The 22,246-nt window shown below is 34.6% G+C and overlaps 1 protein-coding gene across 1 annotated transcript; it reads right to left on the minus strand.

The window, feature by feature from the left end:
• Positions 1-112: 112 nt before the first annotated feature.
• Positions 113-21,976, minus strand: Gmppa (GDP-mannose pyrophosphorylase A). Its single transcript, XM_081742404.1, has 6 exons — positions 21,791-21,976; positions 15,229-15,427; positions 9,432-9,815; positions 7,251-7,521; positions 5,335-5,599; positions 113-2,041 (listed from the first exon to the last, which is right to left on the minus strand). The coding sequence occupies exons 1-6, from the start codon at positions 21,828-21,830 to the stop codon at positions 1,941-1,943; spliced, it is 1,260 nt and encodes a 419-aa protein (XP_081598530.1). The 5' UTR covers positions 21,831-21,976; the 3' UTR covers positions 113-1,940.
• Between the last annotated feature and the right edge of the window lie 270 nt (positions 21,977-22,246).

The following is a 22,246-nucleotide window of genomic DNA, read 5'->3' on the forward strand; positions in this document are numbered from 1 at the left end:
TTCTTGATTTTATATGTATCTATCTATCTATCTAACTATATATATATATATATATATATATATATATATATATATATATATATATATATATATATATATATATATATATATATATATATATAAAATCTAGATTGAGAGCTCAAATTATTTTCTTAATGCCATTAAATGGAAGACGTTGTATTAGCCACAAAATCACACTTCAACATAAAGTTTTAATGAGAAAATAACTACATATGGCAGGAAGGTAACACAAAATTATAACAAAATAAAATAAACAACAAGTTTCAGTATTACGCTACCAAACAAACCGAGTCAGAATAGTCATATGTACCCAACTCACAAAATTCACAGCAAAGAATAACCAATCAAACGTTAATGTTAACTAAACTACAGTACTGGCTCACAATATTCAGCATCTTTGGTGAACTCTTTACGAAATGGAACGAACTGTTGAGTATAAAAGAATTAATGAAAGGTTTCTCAAGATTTATCCAAAACATTTACGATAAAATGAAGCACAGTATTAAGATCAGTCTTCTATTAGCAAATTGAGAAGTACAAAGGGCGTTCAAAACGTTGTGTACAATGGGTCATAACTTTTTTATGGCTAGCACTAGAACAATTTTTTCTTTCTTTCTTCATGTACGTGTGTCTCTTACACTGAAGTTCTAAAAAAAGTTTTCTTCCTCTATTTACAGATATGCCCACAATGGAGAAGGAAGTAGACAGCCGCACTGCCAACGATCGGTCATTGTTCCTGTATAAAACCGGCGATTACTCAGCCACATCCATCCGACACAAATTGCTTCGTGTATATGAGGATGAGACAATGAAGCGGAGCAATCCCCAGTAATGGGTACAAAGGTTCCATAGTGGTGAGATTTCAGTCTGTTGAACCAGCAAGGATCGGTAGACAATCAACTGCAATCAATGACGTTAACAAAGAATACATTGACAGATGTGTAATCGTACGACAGCTTATTGAAGCGACTGGGTTCTACATGGGTAATGTTCTAATATTAATACAGTCCTTAGTTCACAGAAAACTTTGTGTCCGTTGGGTGCCACTCTTGCTTACAAAGGAACAAACCCAATCCGCCAATCATAGACAGCAGAAAATCCGAAGTATGGGCTGGGAAGTGATCTCTCAATCCCCCTATAGACTGGATCTGGCCCCATACGATTTCTTTCTGATTGGCCGTCTCAAGGCCCAACTTCGTTGTAGGCAGTTTGCTAGTGATCGAGATTGCTCTGTGAGTATGAAACAGTCGTGTAACAGAGTCCGGGATTTTACCAAAGTGCACTTATGGTATAAAAAGAATGGTGGGCTGAATGTGGTGGATTGAAGAGACATTGAGTATAACACGCGTATGTTCACAAAACACACAAGTACGTGTACATACACATAAAATTTCATGGTTCTGGTATACTATTTAAAAAGTTATGGCCCATTGTGCAAAACTTTATTGGATGCCCATTGTATTTACATTTTTCAATAATATGCATCACAAAGTCTTCGACAACATAATTTTTTCTAGCTACTGAAGAAAAGTCTTGGCAACGTTTCTTTTTATTGTCCAAATTTCTTTCCTCTTGTAACAAAAAAACTCAAACTCCGATAGTATACACAATGACAGTTTCACTTTCTACTTAAAAAGATCAAGAGAATAATAAATTAATCATTTAAAACTTAATTTTTTTTTTAAAAAAAAAAAAAAACATTGATTCTACTTCAGTTGCAAGATTTCATCATGGCATACATGTACTCGCAATTAGAAAATGAAATAATAATGATTAAATTCCACAGCACTATATGTAATGAATTCCGAGGCAGTATTCACAAATATTCACAAAATGGCTCTTTTCAAAGTAACATACATACACGTACACACACGCACACACCAGTTTAAGGCACAAGTAACTAGAACAGAGAATGCATATTATAAAATTATTTCGTTTTTAAAACTCCTTGGCAGTTCTTTGTATGGAAGGACTATAGAATTAAGTACGATCACCTCTGAGGGCACCATCACACTACAACCTTCAAAAGAAAGGGGAAAAAAGTTATTTATTAATCATATATATTTCAATGAAATTAACAATGTAAATATACAAATCTCAACTATATGCTTCTAGATATAATCTTGATAATGCACAGATTTTCGTTTTTTGAAGTGAAAATACTAGAAGTCTAATAATAATAATAATAATAATAATAATAATAATAATAATAATAATAATAATAATAATAATAATAATAACTTACCTAGCTCTTCTAAATTATTATTTACATCAACCAATCCTATTAAATCTCTAATTTTCATTCGGTTTGCAATAACGTCTGGTCAACTCGGTCACGTGATCAGCTCAAAAGTTACACTGCGTGCTAAATCGAGTCTGTAGATTCTAAATCCAGATGTGAGATATTTCAAGCACGTAACCTCAGCGTGAGTCGCTCTGTGTAATTCGCAGAAGACGCATATACTTTATCATTATTATTCATTTTACTCAAACAACTTGACTTTTGACAAAGTTCTATCTATGTTTACCTTACGTGCTATACATTGTTTCTAAGTTCTCCATTATATCTTTGCATTAAATCTTCAATTAGCCATCTCTTTATTATAGTTTTTGAGATATTATGTAGACGACTTCATTTGTTTCATTGATTTTCCATTGACTTTAATGTTCATGTTTCGTGATTTTTTTTTTTTTTTTTTTTTTTTTACTATGTTCCATCCATTTTAGGACAATCTGCGTTTAGAATATAGAATTTATAATCTCTTCTACATTTGAGCTGAATTTCAGCCATCTCCCACAAAGTCTGTTCACATCATTGCAACCGGATAGGCCCCTTATCAAGGTTATCAAAATCTCAGATACAGCACACTAAAACCTTCCCCTTTTCAAAAAAAAAAAAAAAAAAGCATGCTTTTTTTATGAATGTAGATTATTTTTAACAAATTAAATAAAATTATATCTTAAGCTTAACATTACTACCGTTATGTTTTGTACTCCAAAGGCAATAGATAATAAGCGGATATTCGCATGATACAGCTTTCTGTGAATATATTTTCACTTTCTTTGCAGATGGATGATAAAATTGCGAATTTGTGAAAAAACACGGATTTTCATGATCATTTTCCTAGGTATTGATTTCATATACTGCTGGTATCATTTCGGATCAAGAAAACTGTATTTCGTTTGATTTCCCCTTTTTTTTCATTATTTTTTTTATGTGTTGGCTCATTCTTCTCTCTCAAAATTTTAAATCTTCTTTGCAACTTGGCGTACTGAACAAAGGTGCTTATCCATTATAAGTAACGACATAAAGATTAAAAAATGTGGTCTGAAATTATTTGAGCGTATCAACCTGGCAATTTTTCTGTTTGAAATAATGAAAGCATCTTATCTAGCAAGTGCATATTTGGTTTCGATAGTTTCGTGATTTGTGTCTGATTAAGTTTATTGCATTTTAGTAAGAGTATTGATTTACAATTAGAAGAGATTGTACTTAATGTTAACTTGAATTTGATATTATATCATAGTATTTAAAAAAACTACAAGGTAGGTATTTAGAATTATTATTTTAGAAATTATTTTTGAAATCACAAGTTGTTACATACAACAAATAAAGTGCATTTATCTTTTATCTTATTATCGATGCATGCAGATGTTATATTTTGTATCCATGCAGACATCTAGTGATGAAAGAACTGGATGAATTAAATTAGTAGGAGAAAACGAGAAAAATTCAAGAGAATTCACAGACACGATGCTGTCCACAGCAATCTCACACGGCATTGGATACATCAATGGATCAGATACCTTCAAACCAGAGGGAAGGGATATATCATGCAAAGAATATACTATAATATGAAACGCAGCACATATGTGGGATTGTAATATAGTGATGTTACCCCAATATGATGAAGATTTTGACTTGGACAGATAATGTTGTAATAAGACAGTAGAAAAAAAATCTAAAAAATCTGGAAGTGAATGTGAACAAGAAGTACAGAGTGGCAAGCAGGAACCATATTTACGGAAAGAATTCTATCATTATAATATAAGCAATGTGACCATTTTTAATAAAAAATAGAATTATATAACTAAACTACTCAATTGGTAACGCCAAATCAACGCTACGTTTCAATGACACCTTACCATCATCTTCATGCGTCGAAACGTAGCGCTGATTTGCCATTATCAATTGGGTTCTATGGTGAATATATAATTTTAATTTGTAATTATTAATATGCACCCTACTACATCATTACGTAAAAATAATGTAAATGCATTTAAATATTAAGCACAGCGATACGCATAAGGACGTTAATGCGAAAAGAAAACATAGCTTAATGGCCGAAAACAGACATCACTACTCCGTATTCTGTATACAACATTTCATTATCGTGACCAATATCAAAGAAAGTAAAATTGGAAACATACAAATGAGTAAGCATAACAATAGCTCTTCACTTACGAAACGAAAAATGTTACATTTTCACAGTCCAAATTCACAAACAACTGTCACAATAAGTAGAGAAACTGTGAACTTGAACTTCGGACTGGTGGCTAGACATTTTTTTAATCGATATATAAATGAGTAATTTGGGACCTCAGTGGCTTAGTGTTAGTGCTCACCTCTGTTGCGTGGATCCCTGGTTTGACCCTAGCTCTCACCAAGTGGGATTTGTAGTGGACAAATATCTGTGCGAGGGTTTCTCGGGCTTCTCCCAGCTTTCTTTTCCATAATTTCATAATTCTATAATCCCGTCTCCCTTAACTTCGCGGCCTTTAACTTTTTTTTTAAATTTTTTTTTTTATTTCATTTTATTTTACTTTTTTTATCTGTCTGTTGTATTGAAAGACATTGGAAGATTGTAAGTTTTCGAAAACGAAAGTTCAAAGCAGAGAAAGATTAATCGAGAAAGTTAAAAACCATGAATTCTATAACATCTACAGTCACAGAACACCACATAGATAATGACATCGAAACTCTTAATAACATGGATAAGAATACGTCGTTCCCATGTGAAATAAGTCAGTGGCGTGTAGAATTCTGATTGTAATATTGTGAGATAAAAATCTTACGGTAGATTTACGCCGACAGTTAAATCTTAATCTCCATGAAAATAGCAGTTTCTTTAATTTATGACTTAAATAATCTTTAGATAAATGTATCTAAAGAAACTTTGATTCTAATCAGTCAGTGTTCATATACAAGTAAAATTAAAAGAAAAAAAAGAAAAAAAGAAAAGAAAAAAGAAAGAAAGAACGAAAAGAATGTTACCTGAACATTTTAATGTAAGCATAAATACCAATACTTACCAAGAATTGTAATTGATGGATTAAGTTTTCCTTCAGAATTGAAAAGTGGCACGTTCTCCATTTTCGCAAAGGGCTTATTAGGATTTGGGTCACATGGTGTGCCTTCCACTCGGGTCCAAGCTCCTATCATACTGTTACAACCCACAATACTATAAAGAACTATACTATGATCCTGAATGTGAGCGCCAGCCAGGATAATAGACTCTCGTATTCTTACTCCAGGTCCAACGACTGCATTGCGTCCAATACTCACGTTAGGCCCCAACTGAAAGAAAATAAACATTACATTGGAACAAGAATTTCAATTTGCGTATGTAAAATAATTTTAAAAGTAGAAGGTACAATATATGATCATTTATATTTACAAAAAAATGCATTTAGATCAAAGAAATTCTCGTGTGAGCGTACGGAAAGGTAAGAAGGGAAAAACAACACATTCTTACATGGTTATGCAACAAAACATACTGATAAACAAAACAAGTAATTTTACAATATACTCGTGATCGTCGATGTTGTCCTCTCGGAACAAATGTGAAGAACGCTTAAAAGGAAACCTCTTTACTGAACATATCTATTCGTTTCTCATTTAATAATTTATCTTATCTGACCAAGAACTTTGTGATATATTAATAATGTTAGCATTCCCTTAAGTACCAGTCTTTTTAAATGAAATGAAATCTTTGAGTTTTACGTCCCACGGTTATGCCGGTTAGGCTAAAGGAGACGGTGATTATGAGAAATGAATGAAATGGTGGAATGAAGAAAGTGGGAGGAAACGGGAGAACCCCGAGAAAACCCACGCACACGGTGTTTGTCCACCACAAAGTTCACTTGGCGGGAGCAGGGTTTGAACCCAGGACCCCATGCACCAGAAGTGAACGCCCTACCACTGAGCCACCGCGGCCCCGTACCAGTCTTTTTAATCTCCACCTATTTTAAGGAATTTTAATTGCTTGAAGAGTCACATCCTACACACCGATAACATTCCTACAGTGTAGAATAAATGTATCAAAGCTATCTTCTTACTTACTCTGAATATACTTCTTTACTCTTCAAAGGACACTGAAGGCTCAATGATATACTGATCCTAATTTCCTTTCGTTCCCCAACTGCGCTGCCTCCTTTTCAGGCCGGCTGCACATTGATCAGAGGACATGACAACCGAGCCGAGGTACATTACACTGAGTAATGCAAAAAAAAAAAAAAAATCATACCAAATATTCACTCAAACATGCTAGACAAAGACTTTTCCAACGATGTGATTGAGGCACACGGTCAATGCACTCAGGCCTCTCTCTCTGCATCCTCTCCTGCTGCGACTTGGCTGTCTTCATTCTGGTCAATGTGCGGCCGGCCTTACTAATATCAAACTCAAGCATATTAAATTATACATTAAAAACGTTTACAGTGTACAAGTTACACTAAATAGTTTGGTTTGTATAACTGAACACCAGTTATGAGATAGTAGTGGACAATAAATTTTGTAAAATATGTATTCTAAATGAAAGAAGCAAATTTGTAATTTGACAATGTCATATAACAATCCAACATTTTATACCTATTTTAAGTCAACAGTTATTCATATTAAATACAATAATGGGAAATGTATACTACGGTATTATTATTAGGTTTGTCACCTATTGTTAGTGTTTATTAGAATAAAATTCTTCGCATTAACGACACACTTATTTTAAATAAGCTAAAAAAAAAAAAAAAAAGTAGTTTCTTTTAACATTTATGTTCCACATAAGCCAATGTCCTTAATCTTTCTATTTTTGGCACAAACCTAACACATATAAAAAATTCGTGCAACATATAGACACGACAATAAACTGCAGCAAACAATTCATGAAATACAAAAATAACAAAAGGAAATGTTATCTGAAGCTGATCAAAATGAAAGAAAGTAGTCATACCACTGCAGATTCATGCACAGTAGCCGTTGGGTGAATATATACATCTCCGATTATTTGATAATTCTTTCCTGAGGCTAATCTTTCAGGTTGTTGTTGTCTATACAGCTCTAGGTAATGTCTATTTGCATAGATAGCAGAACCTGCCGTCTTCAGCTGCGACCACCATTTTGTAGTAGAAAACGCAAACACTCTTTTAGTCCCTGCTAAAGGCATCAGAATTTCCTGCTCCAATCTAATCGCCTCTTTTCCATTACTTAGATCAAAACCTTCACTAAAAATACAAAAAGAAACTTAGGAATATGATTTGTTTGAAAATTAAAGTTGACTCAATAATTGTTACATATTTGACTAGAATATTCGAATTCAAATTTCAGAAAATCACAAGTTCTAGCTGCATGCCGCATAAGTAAAGCTCTCTGTATTATTAATTCGTTAAGCATAAAATACTACTGTAAAATGTACTGTCGCCTGTGTGCAGAGCAATGGAAATATTTCCGTATATTTTACTCCTATGCTGTTAACTTCCTATTAATTTAAAAAAAAAAAAATCATACAATAATTTAAAGTAGTTGTAAACTATACAAAAATAGTGAAAATAAATGAACAGTGACAAATCCTTCATTCTACTTGTGGGGGTATTTTGCTTCGTAACACAATAAATATGTACCTTTCGATGGAGCCTGCAGTCAATAGTTAATAGATTCGTGTTAAGAGTATAAAATAACAAACAATAAAACTCTCCTATTATTAAACTTATATAGTCGTAGCATTAACCGAAAAAAAAAAATGATGATTCAGTTCTGTGGTTAAATAGATCACTCCTAGGAATATCAAAATTACAACAAATATAAGAGCGAGTAAGAAGTTTTGCAATATGTCCATCACTTACAATTTTATATATCAAATTACAACGAAACCTATCTAACACTTATAATAGAGACCACTATACTACACCATGTAATGCCACCTTTCTGCTACTTCTTCAATCCTACGCCGACACCAGTTTTTGTCCTTCGAAGCAAAGAACTGCTGCACTGTAGCTTCCATCTCCTCTAGTTGCTGAAGCATCACCTGCGCAGGAAGTGAGCTATGGCTCGGAACAAGTAATAATCCGAGGTCAGGAGTATATATTGTGTGTGGCATCAGTTCAATTACTTCAAGTTCCTGGAATTCATTCCAGGTCGTTCGAGAGGTGTAAGGTTTTAGGTTATCTTGCTGCAGAAGCACTCGTTTTCTGTTCAGCAATACAGATTATTTTTGGCACACAATGGCATACATCAATTCTAATTGTTTGGAGTACTGTTTAGAACTGACGGTTTGGCCATACTGAACGAACTTGTAATGAATTATTCCTATCATCCACCAAACGCAGAACATCGTTTTATATTTGGAACACCAATTTGGCAAGAGTCAGCATAGGTTTTCTTTAACTACTGCTTATGTACGTTAGGATTTCGGAAAATATTCACTTTTCCTCACAGGTTATTACCGTCTTTAAGAAAAAACGGATCATGTCCACTTGCCTCTGTGCTTGAGCTAAAATCAATTACCGATATGCAATTTGACAGCTTCTGATACTTTTGTCAAGGTCACGACGATGACAAATCACAATAGACTAAGATATCAAACGAACTTCATACCCTCCGGGTGCTTGTCTTCGAATTTACCTCTATAGTCTGGCACACGACTTCGGAATTCACTGCTATCTAACCTTGGTTGATCGGCGAAGTTGCGCAACTTAAGAGAAATTTCTTTAACTATCGGGTTGCTGTGCTGTGATGAACCGTCCCTTCGCTTTTCGCCACGAAATGTTTCGGGATGCTTCTACTGCGTTACGGCACATTTCGAACTCGTAAAGCAAGTTCTCGAATTATATTTTGCTGTACCTTTATCTTTGCGGTTGTCAAATCACACATGAAACGCAACACTCCATAACCATCAATACCCGTGCTACCGAGCATCATTAGCGTCTTAAACTGCTTTCTAAACATGACACGCCGCAAATAATTTACGTTGTACCAATATTGCAGAATTTATTATTCATCCCTGTAAGATATGGAAAGATCCTAGATCAAAGATCGTTCATCTACAGATTACGAAACAAATATATTGTAAGATTATGAATATATTATAAGATTATGTACGAACTGAATTATAAGATTATGAAAAATGTAAACATACCTGTAAAATTCTTCTTGTTTCTTATTGAATACAGCTGCAATTGTTTGAAATATGTCTATGGAAAATATATAAACTCCACAATTGATCAAAGCAGAGACGAACGTAGATGGCTTTTCAACATAATGAAGTACTTCACAAGTTTCTTTATCTTCAACAATACAACCGTAATTCATAGACTGTTGTCTTGTTGCTTCCGTAGTCAAAATGGTAATTAAGCAACCTTCTGGTCGATTTTGGTGGAATTTTAACATTTCTACCAACGGGAAATCGGCACAAACATCACCATTCAATACAATGAATGCCTCAGGGCTTCCACTACGTATTTGATCTCGGAAATGATAAATTCCACCAGCTGTACCTAATGGTGTATATTCTTGTAAATATCTGAAAGAATATAAGAAAACATTCATTATATATAGTATTATGTATATATGTACTAGGCTCTCTATAAGATGGCTGTGGTCTATTCCGAAGTTTTCGGATGAATTCTTTGCCTCTCATTTAATAAACAGCTACTAATTTAGTACTACCTGGTTTGATTCTGCCGGATAAGCAAGAATCTTATATACAGTGAAGCCTGTTAATTTAGCTCTATTCTTATGAAACATTCCATTTTCCAATAAGACTTGTCTTACTACTCTGTAAGTTGGTAACCTGTCTATCTTGAAACTTGACTGCTTTGAAGCAATGTTATTCCTATGCTATTAATACTACATTCACCTCTATATGTTGGACACTTAAGTGACCTTCATTTCTTAGAAGCCCTTTTAGAATAACCTTTAATATTCTATGTTTCTGGAAATCAATAAACCCAACGGGAAAAATGAGGAAAATTTCTATTCAAAGTACTTTTTCTAAAAACAGAGCAAGTAGTGTACTGCTTATTGCTTTTATGTCTACTGTCGGTGATTGCACAAAAAGATAAGATGCCACTCAGGCTTCTAATTCATAATCTACATTGCAAAATATTTAGTAGTTCAATCCAAAGTTGAGCTGCGAGCTGTCTATAAGTTTACTGAGCTGCGAGTATCCTTTGTTCTCGTTACTCGCTCGAATCATTTCCCATCAGATGGGCTTGCAAGAGATTGACAACAAATGACAAGTCTTTTCTTTCGTTCCTCTGTTTGCTCGTTAAAACACAGCGGTTGTTCCCAAAGGCACAATACGGTCACTTTGGGTATGCTGCTATTAAGAAAGATGGGATAACGCGGACGTTTTGAGCGCTTCAAGGAAATGACGATCCTATCTCGATCTACTGCCATACTGAAAGAGAGAAAACAATATGGCGTAGCACTTTGTAGCTAATTAGCATGTCGAAATTAAACTTAAAACATGCTTGCGAATAACGAACTGATATTAATATTTATTACATTTCGAGTTTTTATATCGTATATACAAGATAATTTTTCCTGTATACTATACACTATGTATTATTGATAAAATACAAACTAATATTTAGATGATGATTAATCACTGGATTAGAAGCGCTAACATTATAGTCTACATTAAAATGCGATTCAAAATACCTTCTGTAGGTTGGCTATTTTTCAATGAAACTGATGGTGGCAAACATAGACGTTTCACCGCATGCAGCACCTGGCTGTTGTTAATAGTGTTACCCCGTGATCATCTGTAGTACATAAGGCGGGGTAGTATGGAGGCGTGTTTACAAGCGGACGACAGTGATGATGCAAAATGGGAGGTGATATCTCTGAATTGTAGGTGCGCGGTTAGTTGGCGCAAGCGTATCTCAAGGTGGCGGTTTCTTAGGTGTGTTGAAGGGAAGTGACCAACTGATGAGGTCTACAGAATTCATGGTAAAGACTGACAGAGTATTGTACGACTAAATAAAGTTAAATTCAACAATCTTGAGAATCCGGTTCCTTTTCATTCCTGTAGTAAGGTTTTTCTTAATGAACCATTACAAACAATATTAGTTCTTCAACAAAACAAGTGTATAGACTTCTGTTGAAGAAGTACTTCTCTGCACTAACTCCTGAGATCAGATATAAATTACTTGAAGTTAATATATGTCTGTTGAACGCTTACTTGGGCAAGTGCATCTAAAGTTAGCCACTTTGTTGCGACATAGCGAGGAACAGTGTCAAGGTGGTGATGACAAAAAATTCATGACAAACACACTGACAAAGTGATTTAGGGCTAGATAAAATTAAATTCACAAATAAACTTGACAAACTGGTTTGTATTTCCTGTAGTAAGATCTTTCTTAGTGAACCACTACAAACAACTAACTTATTTTGTTGAATAATTACTTCTTTCCACCAACTTCAGGGATTACTTATTTCACGGATTACTCACCTACATAATGTTCCTCGATCAATTTTTCTTCCTATATTTTGAGTCTTACAAGGGCACACTTCCTCAGGGACACAAAATGGCTTAAGACCTTTTTTCACATATAATCTTCATAAAATTTTCATAATTCTCGTAGTTCTTAAATTACTACGGCTGATACAAAAATTATGTGAAGTCCAAATGTGAAACAAAGTGCTTAAGTTATTGTGTCCCTGAGAAAGTGTCCGAATGTAACACTCGAAATATACGAAGAAAATTGACTGAGAAACATTAGGATGTGAGCAATCCGTTATATTACATGTGTTCAATACGTTTGGTAAGTAATTACTCATGGCACGTTGAATGTACATAATAAAATTAAGTATATATGAGTAGTTCGATTAGCACAGACTCATCGTTTTGTTGTGAACATTTTGAGTATTATATATTGAATTTTCCTTCATTTTCCCTTAGAAAAATTAAACTTTATCTGGGTTTGCACTACTGTAGTGGAAGATGTTTCGTAGTGGAGTGGAGTCGAACTGTTCGTACGAGACCCAACTATCGAAACAGTTCATAACTTCTCGTGACGCAGTATAAGTTCTCAATATTTACTTGCACTTGGATTAATGTTGGTGTATGTCTGTAATTTAGTAATTGCAGGTTTTTTTTTTTTTTTTTTTTTTTCAAATAAATTTTTTGAATAGAAATTCTTCGGTGTCACTTTCTTAAAGCATCTACGGCAAATTCATCAGGTGTATCTTCTGGTAATACAAATATAGATAAATACCTCTAAATTGTAAGCTGTTACTAACAAAAATTTCACTCATATTATTATTGTTTTAATTTTCATAAAACCACTCTGAAACTGTTCTTGACATTATTCAAAACTTTTATGATGTCCAGATATAATATATGGTTGTCATTTTGAGAATATAAACAATAGTGTTAACCTTCAGCTTGTACAATTTGTTAACACACTTTCATTATTTATTTTACAGAAAGCACTAATCAGAATTACAATACAATAATTTCTCTGTACTGATCCCGTAAAATACAGAAAATTCAAACAAATTGCTATCTAATACCAACTGAACTCACCTATTTGTATTTAACCTTACAGTTATTTTTTTTAGTAATTTGTTGCAGGTTTAGTTTTGAACCGAAATTGTATATATGTATAGAAATAAAGTTGTGTTAAAGCAGACCTGTACTATATCACTCCGTACACTTCACATTTTGATGTTTCAGGATGATAGTTGATTATCGTGTCCCATCTCTTGTCGAAGATGTCTTTGTAAAGATTCAGACTAGGAAAATTAAAAACTTACCTTGCACCCAACCCAGTCTTCTCCCTTTACAATTTAATTATATTCAATATTTCGCCCCGCTCTGTGGCCATAACACGAGCTAGGATATTACGTTACCAGGAAACACTCACTAAAGTTGCATTTTGTTATTGTTTGGCTCCTTAACTTATAAAAGAAAAATAGTCCCAAGTATTCGGAAATACTCTCGTTTTTGTCAATTCTACAACATGAGATTTATTAAATCCAATCACACACTCCACGAGAAAGTCTTAATTTCTACGACAAAGATCGGACTTAATAAATCTTGTGAAGTATAACTGACATAAAAGAAAACTTTTCCGAATACTTGGGGTTATTTCTCTTTTACAGGGCAGAACCCCACGACGGAACATTAACAAAATGCAACTTTAGTGATATTCCGTCTACAGGGTTCCCACCCAAACTAAATAATCAAATTCACAGCTTTTTCACGTTCTTCACGGTCTGCACATACAAAAAAACGGGAGTAAAAAAAAAAAAAAGTTATTTTCTTCTGACGTTTCCTACTAATTTGAAAATTATCTAAATTTTCAAGGTTCCATAACGAAATTCACGGTTATTTACTGTTTACGCATCTTGGTCTAACATACTACAGCTTGTGTTCATAGCCACATAGTGGGCCGAAATATTGGGTATAATTAACTTCTAAAGAGAAAAGATCGAGCTGAGTCCAACGTAAGCTTTTTATCTTTTATCTTTTTTTTTTTACCCTATAGAATCTATTAGTAATTAGCCAGATTAGGATTTTTTGTCCATATAAAAAGATTCATAAACGCTCCTCTCAATTTACTTGAAAACCATTAATTTCGTGTTTGGACGCATGGAGATGACAGGTTAGAAAGTGATTGGTCATCCTCTTTAATGTCTCCGAAATGGCCTTTGACTCTAGTGACTATGAAGGAAGTTTCGTCATACCTAAGCTATGTAGAATTCTTTGGAAATATAAGCTGGAATTCTTTGGAAGTAATATTGATAAACTCCTGATGAAGATAAGCCATCGAGTAGTAATTTTTATAATCAGCTAAAACTTTTTCAACATTGCCTAGAAACTTTATTTAGGCAATAAAACCTTATTTCTTAGCTATTCTTTGTAATCTGTGGATTAGACCTGGGCAGAGTGGTAAAGAAATCCATTTTTTGGCTCTAGCAGTTTGGATACGATTATTAAAATTCTTTTTAATTTAGACTTTTATATTAAAATATTCATATCAAAATTCTCCCCAATAACTTTACATTGCTTGTTCAGTTCCTGTTTTTTCGAAATTGTTCAAAACGAAAGTTTTTCCAAGCATTTGCTTTGATTAAGTAAAGATGTGTTGATTCTTGATGTATGTAATCATAACATGCGTTAGGTTTTCCAAATACGGACTCTAAGAATTGGTTACCGCCTCTGTATATTGTAAGGTTCCCACATGTCTTCACACCATGTGTTTCTACTACACGTGTTTGAAGTAAACAAACACTACAGACGACAGCAACGAAGAGGACGTCGTCCAGCATCGCCAACATTTGACAAGTGACGCAGAGGACAGCAGTCAGCAACAGAGGAGAGCACACCTTAAGAAGTATCTATCTCGCCTGGTTGATCAAACTACCAACTCTCTAAGCCGCCTGGCCATTGAGAGCAGCCTACCCATGCTCTAAGACGCTCTAAGGTCATTGACAGACACCTAACCAATACACCGTAAGACGCCTGGTCACTGGGTTCCTTTCATTTTAACCTACATAATTAGAGGAAACTCTACTTATTGTAACATACTTGTATTCAAGAGGAACTTTTTGTAATAAAAGGTGATGGGAAAGTCCAAACACCCGTGCACCGTATTTTGCTCTACTTTATAGAACAGAGAAAATTTTACAATATTTTGAGCTCAAGGAAATTATTATTACCTTTTGATTCGAGTTTTGAACCAAACTTTAAGTTCTGATAAATAGTATTGACTAAAACGATGGATACCCTGTGTGACCCTGTGGTGTGTGTGTGTGTGTGTGTAGTTTGCTGGAGACGCTTTAAGAGGACGCCATTGAACATAATGAGAGTTCCCACTGAAAATTTCTCCAATTCCTAAATAAGAGACGTATACAAGCATTAGTCCAAGTGAATATGTAATCATGTTTCTATTATTATGTTTAAACAATCATGAATGACTCACCTAATATTTATTTTGTACTCCTGCATCATATCTGTAACGAATTGTGATAACTCTGTTGCCGGATAATAGCCAACTAATAACACTTCCTTTAAGTTAGGTACTTTTGTGCATGCTTCAATATGATGCTGGATCATTGGTAATCCTGCTACTGGGAACAGCGGTTTCGGAATATCTAAAGACAAAGGGCGGAACCTGGTCCCTAAAGAAAGAAAGAAAAAAAAAATAATCCATCTGTTTCACAAGAGCACATTTCTTTATATATACGTTACGCATAAAATACGCAAACCGGATAATTCGAGGTTTAATCGGTAAAGGTAACATTAATGCTTAAGAGACGTATTGTAAAGAAATACAAATTATACACATAACCTAATTGATACGATGAAGTGTATATTTACTGCTAAAGTATTCAGCCTAAAGCACTATAAATGACAGGTACATTGAGTAGCACTCTAACCTTTTATGCCACTCGCCTTCTTTTTAGTCTGGTACCCAATCTTTATAGTAGATCTCCGAACAAATTCCGTAGTCCAGGGATAGACATTAAAGTAGATAAGAGTTTCCTTTAAGGCAGTACGAGATTAGTTTTGCTTAGAGTATGATGTATTTAAAGGCACTACTATTGTAATCTTCTAAAGTAAATATGCTCCGGGGAGTATAACGCCACATACAAAATACGATATTTTTTTATTGCATCACAAGTCGATTTCATGAAAAATATAATGCATTTATATTAATTATATATTGGCAAATTCTATTCTTAATCTATGCTTAAAATTAGGTGAAAGTCGCTAAATAAATAATTATTTTGGTTCACTCTAAACATCTGTTGCTCAATAGGCCTATTTGGGAATTTTTCGGGTAAAACTCAAAGAACCTTAAGGTTTCATTTATGTTGATTTATATCTTAACTTTTTACAATGAATTTCATTGATATTCATTGCAATTAGCACTTGCCTCAGCGTTACTTGTCTATTTTCTTTCTCTATGCACCTCCTAAAGTATGTATATTTAAATATTGCACTTCCTAAAGTATGTATTTTTAAATATTTTTAAGTTGCAATGACTGTAAATAGAAAGGCCGCAGTTCCCTAACCATCAGTACTACTAGTCTGCCTTTGAGTTTTGAAACAAATTCCCTCCTGGGGGCATGGCCAAAAAGAAAAAGTGGAATGGAACAAATTATTAGGCGTTGATTTCAAGTACAACACATCAAGTATATAGTCATTATCTTCATACGCCGCTACTGTTTATCCGCATTTCAGACGCGATATGATAAAATGTGTCGATAAAATATAACCTCTGAAGACATCAGGACCCTTCCCCCCAATACAAAGTTATTACGTATAGTTGGCCGCAGAATGCTTAATCGATAGAGGGACATAAGTCTCTAGCTTAAAATGTAAGTTTTGAGTCAACAGGAGTTGGTATACAAAAGAAGTATACGTGCTGCTACTGTTATTCTGCTTATAAGGGATTAAAAAAAATCAAAGATGTTTTCTTGCTAACTCATTTTGTGGGGACGGGGCCACGGTGGTTCAGTGGTAGAGCGTTCACCTCTAGTGCTTGGGGTCCCTGGTTCGACCCCAGCTTGTGCAAAGTGAACTTTGTGGTGGGCAAACATCGTGTGCGTGGGTTTTCTCGGGTTCTCCCGTTTCCTCCCACTTTCTTCATTCCTCCATCTCATTCATTACTTTTCATCATTACCAGCTCCTTCAGCCTAGCCGGGCATAACTGTGGGATGTAAAACTCAAAGATTTCATTTTGTGGGGGCATACTTACATTCACGAAATATAAACTTCTCTTGCAGAATATGCACTTACTTCCTTTTTCAAAGAGAGGACTTGCATTAATAGGACCAGATTCACTTGAAGAGGGCTAAGTATAAAACACGAACCAACTGATGTTAAGTGGCCACTAAAAAGAACAAATGCTACCTCACCGAGTCAGGAGAGAAGTACATTAGGGGAGCCCGAGAGGTAGTGAAGGAGTGCGTTCGTAGAGAGTAGGTGCGTCAGCGATGATGAGTATGCGCGTAAACTACATATGACAATACAACTAACTTGCGTCCTTATAGAATTTTCACCAATCCTTTTTTCTTTCCTCTGCATCTTTCCACTATCAATTTCTTTGGAATTCCTTGAAATTCTAACGTTTTATCTTTTCACACGTCAGGTAACTCGAAATGCTGTCTTAATCTTCTTTGATATTTGAGTAGGACATTGTCAGATCCACCATACCTTGCTACTGTTCTCAGACACTATCAGTACATTACTTTAGACTGCTCGCTGGAACGAACCTTTCGGATACTTCGAACTTTAAGGATCACTTACATCAGTGTCTATTGTTGCTTCCATGTTTAACAGAACGTTCTTATGCGCTTACAAGTGCAGATTTTGTAGTATATATTCTCACGTTTTACGCATGCTACAGATAAAATCCATAAACTAAAACACAATAACACACTGAACAAGACTATCTGATATGAATAATAATAATAATAATAATAATAATAATAATAATAATAATAATAATAATAATAATAATAATAATAATAAAAGTTAAGTATTGACCTATTACCAGTAATAGTTAAGAGTATGTTCCCGAGCCTTAAGAGAAAAGAAATATTGAGAATAATAGAAGAGAAAATAGGTGAAAAGAAAATCCATGGGAGAAGAAGACACTAGAAAGAGGAGGAGAAAGACTGCTTCTTTTTTGCCGTTATGTGCATGACTGCTTAAGAATATGGAAGGGAACGAAAAGGCAGCTGGAGAAATTCAAAGAGCGTGGAAGATGAAAAGAAAGGGATTAGACTAGAGAATGAAATAGACGTACACAAGGCGATAAACTATTTAGATATAAAAATAAGGAAGCCGGTAGGAGAAGAATTTATTACATCTTGTTACCAAAAAGAGTGTGCAGCGGGAGTGTAGTGCCGCAAAAGAAGAAGTGATGTGAATGAGGGTACGAAGAATTTCATAAAAAGCATGGAAGAAAGAACAGGAGATCTAAACACAGACCTAAGAACAGAGGGAAAGAGATTTAAAGAAGTTCTGGACATAACTACGGTGAAATGGATACAAGGAAGAAGATAGGGTCAGAAGAAACATAGCAGGAGAGGAAGAAAGAGGAAGAAGACAAGAACTAAAAATGGTTTGGTATAGAAACTCTAGGCAAAGGAATACAGAATATAAAGAGAATGCTTCGCAAAGCAGGAATTAAAGACATACATAAAAGGAGGAAGCAGAATAACTGAAGTAGTCAGAAAAACCAAGAGAAAAGGAATAGTGGACAAAAATCAAAGGGGGGTAATATATAGAGTAGGATGCGCGGAGTGTAACAAAATTTACATAAGAGAAACAAAAAAGAAGATGGAAGAAAGGATAAAACAGCACAAAGATAACGTAAGATTGAAAAGGAACAACGTAATATGTAAGTACAGAAAGAGACAACCCACAGAATAGGGTGGGAAGGAGCAGAGGTCATAGAAACAGAGAACAGAACGTTGGTGAGAAAATGAAAAGAAATCAGGGAAATTATGAAGGCAGGAGGCAAGGTGACGAATTGGAATGCAGAATTCCGATAAATAAAGAGTGGATGAAGATTCTATTGAAGAAGAAATGAAAAGGCAAAAGAAAGAGAGAGAACAACTTAATAAGGGAACATAACAAGGATAATTACAGGGCAGAATGTATCCAGCAAAAAAACAAACTTTTAACTGGATACGTATGCAGGTAACAAGTGAAAGTGAAAAAACACAAGTGTAAATTTTTAATGAAGGGGCGCAGCCTAATTAAAAGTTGATCTCCGGAATATATAAGAAATGATCGAGTCCCAAATAGCTACGAGTAGAATTCTCATGAAGACACAGTTATTGTGTTGAAACTATTACATTTTTTTACACACACACACACATATTATCACATAGCCTTGTTCAGTATGTTATTGTGTTTTAGTTTGACAACATGGAAACAAAGCCTGATAGAATAGTTATCCACAAATATTCCGATTTCTTATATATCCTTTTTCGAAATCAGAATCCATATATCTTCCGTAAATTTTTATGAAACTGTGACCTCATAAAATGGGATAACACCGATTTTTTAATATACTATATTTACAGTCACTGTATAACAAGGGCGCCCAAGCGCCCCACCTTGCCCCCCCAAGAGGAAATTGTACTTGGGAATATCGAAAACCCAATAGAATTTTTACATTAGTTACAGCAAAATTTGAAATTATATTTGAAACGTAGCTTATACTTGCCTCCCTTGGAAACCACATGGGCGCCCTTGCTGTATAACCCCACTAACCGAATCTGAACGAACTATTTCTAAGTTTAGATGCTGGGCAAGTTCTAGTACACCACATTTTGGAAAATTTACAGGTAAAATTCAATGCTCTGCATGAAAAGACATATTTATAAGTAGGGCAACCATAAAGCATAAAAAGCAGTAAAAGCATAATGGAATTTTTCACCTATGGTTGGTACTATATCTGTGATTTTCACAACTTTACATATCCAAATTTGCTAATCTTATAAGCATAATAAAGAATAATTTACAGAAATAAAGCATAAAGCATAATACTTAATGCTTTTTACTCCAGAACCCAGTGTATGTGTACAATAAAGAAAAATATGTTAGTATATTTTGTGCCAAAGAAAAAATGATCAACAAAGGCTGTCATCAATGCCGCAAACAATGATACTCAACTGCAAATTGCCTTTAGGTGTAACAATGGAAAGTTCGAATTCTTCCTCTCTTCGCATCTTCCGCAGAAAGTTTGTTTTGCCACACTTTGTGTTGAAAGACAGGTAAGACTGGTTGTACTTATTCCAAGATGCAAAATCAAGAATATATGCAATATCTATTTTGTACTGTTCAGAATTCATTAAATATGAGGAGTCTATTGTGCAGCTACAAGTTTCTTCTTAGAAACGCCGCTTAAGGAAAACTCCACAAAATGAGATATTATTTTATACTGATGTAATTTACAGTAGGAAAAATTAGTAGTTTAATGTTTGTGTAATAAAAACGAGTAAAATAAAACAAATATGAAATAGAACTGGGTAAAAATGAAGTATAATTGAAGGAACAGCGTATTAAGGCATAATTTAGGAAAAAGCATAATATAAGGAGAAATAAAGCATAATATACATCTGTATAAAGCATAAAGTTGGTTGCCCTATTTATGAGGAACAAATTTCTGCAGGCGACGAATTGAAACCTCGCTGCAGTGTAGTTTCATTCATTATTGCATGGCATCACAAACTCGCATTGAAACGGAATCCAGACCCAGCAGTAGCATTGTGGGAAAACAAATGTGAAACGAATGGAATGATTCTTTGCTGTATAGGGAGAGAACCGGGACACAATATTAATATTGTGGAAAACATATGGGAAAGGCTCTAAACGTTTGTGATGTTAAGGGTGCAGTGTTCGCGCGAAACTGAGTAGCAAAAGAAGTTAATAAACTGAACGAATTAACTGATGCTATCTTTCAGTACCAAGTCAAATTAAAAAAGAATGCGGTTTTTCCAAATATTAAGAAAGGTGAATATATTCGAAACAAAGGGATGCCAAACCGTACCTAGAAAACCGTAAAGCAGTATTCCAAAATACAACAGACAAAATCATTTTTCCCTATACTTAACTCAATTTATATTAAAACATGAGGCCGCTGCCTACGGAGAAAACATCACCAAGTTTCTCAACATGGTACTAGTACATAAATATTGTGGGCTCACCCAGGAAATGTCAGTGTATACCTTTCGCATGGATCGTCGTTTTCGTGCATGCGCATCATCGTTGATGCGCCTGCTCCCTCAACCCACCACCTTCACCTTGTCCTGACTTGATTACATAGCATTCTTGCTTTAAATGGCTAGTAAAAATTGGTTTGTGTTGTCCCCTTGAACTTCATCTACGCCAAGAGGGCTATTGTTATGTCGCCCAGAGAGATTAGTTTGAAGCACAATAAGATCTGTGAAAGCAGTGGTGCCCCCCCCCTCATGTCCATGACGCACCCCCCCTCAATTGTCTATCCGTAGGTGTTCTTCCATGAAAAAAAAAATCTTTTCGATTAATCTTACACCCCCTCAAACATATTTATATAGATTTTCAACACCCCCAAAATATTTCAATGACGCAGTTTGCGTCATAGCCCCCCTTGTGGGCACCCCTGGTGAAAGAAATGTTTCTCGTCGTATTTCACCTATACATTTTGTTTGGTAGAACCGTTTGCTCGAGTGAACCTATTATGATTTTGGGCCCTTGAACTTTGCCTACGCCAAGTGTGATATTTTTGTCACTCCCCTAGCGCAATTATTTTTAGGGGAGGAAAAGGAAATTAATGTATTATAATTTTTCATCAGTTATTTCGAGTGGTGAGCCAGAACTTGACCTGCACGTAAATTTATGCAATGTGTTTTATCAATATTATACAATATAGCTGAGAATACATTGTTAATGTACCAGGTTAATAGCATCCTAAAACAGATTATCGCTTAGCCTGAAATAAACAGTATTCCATTTATTTTAGTACTGATGATTAATACTACCTTTTTGGGGACCGCCAATTAACACGACAGCTTTTAACATGTCCGTGATCGAAGCTGATAAAAGAAACAAACACCAACACGTTCAACACCGATAAAAATCACTTCGTTGATCGTGTACACGATTTGCGTGCGTTTTGTACTTGTCTGCTACCACGTACACCCAAACAAAAGTACATCGTATTACGCATTATTACTCGCATTCTCAAATGTTGCTGGGTAAAATTCTTAACATGTCAGAGCGCGACATAACGGTTCGCTCATAAAAAAGCGCTGCGGCCCATTGATATTTTTACAATCGGGAGAGAGGTGTGAATTTCAAAACTAAAATCGTATTCACAGATAAATTACGTTTTTTTAAAAAATTACACTTTTCATTTAATATAAAACTTACGATACCATCATTACTAACAATTCAACCTTTTTTTTTAAAAAAAAAACTATGTTTTAGGCTAATGC

The sequence above is a fragment of the Thermobia domestica genome, chromosome 2 (genome assembly GCF_964235325.1).
Source record: "Thermobia domestica chromosome 2, izTheDome1.hap1.1, whole genome shotgun sequence".
NCBI classification, from domain to species: Eukaryota; Metazoa; Arthropoda; class Insecta; order Zygentoma; family Lepismatidae; genus Thermobia; species Thermobia domestica.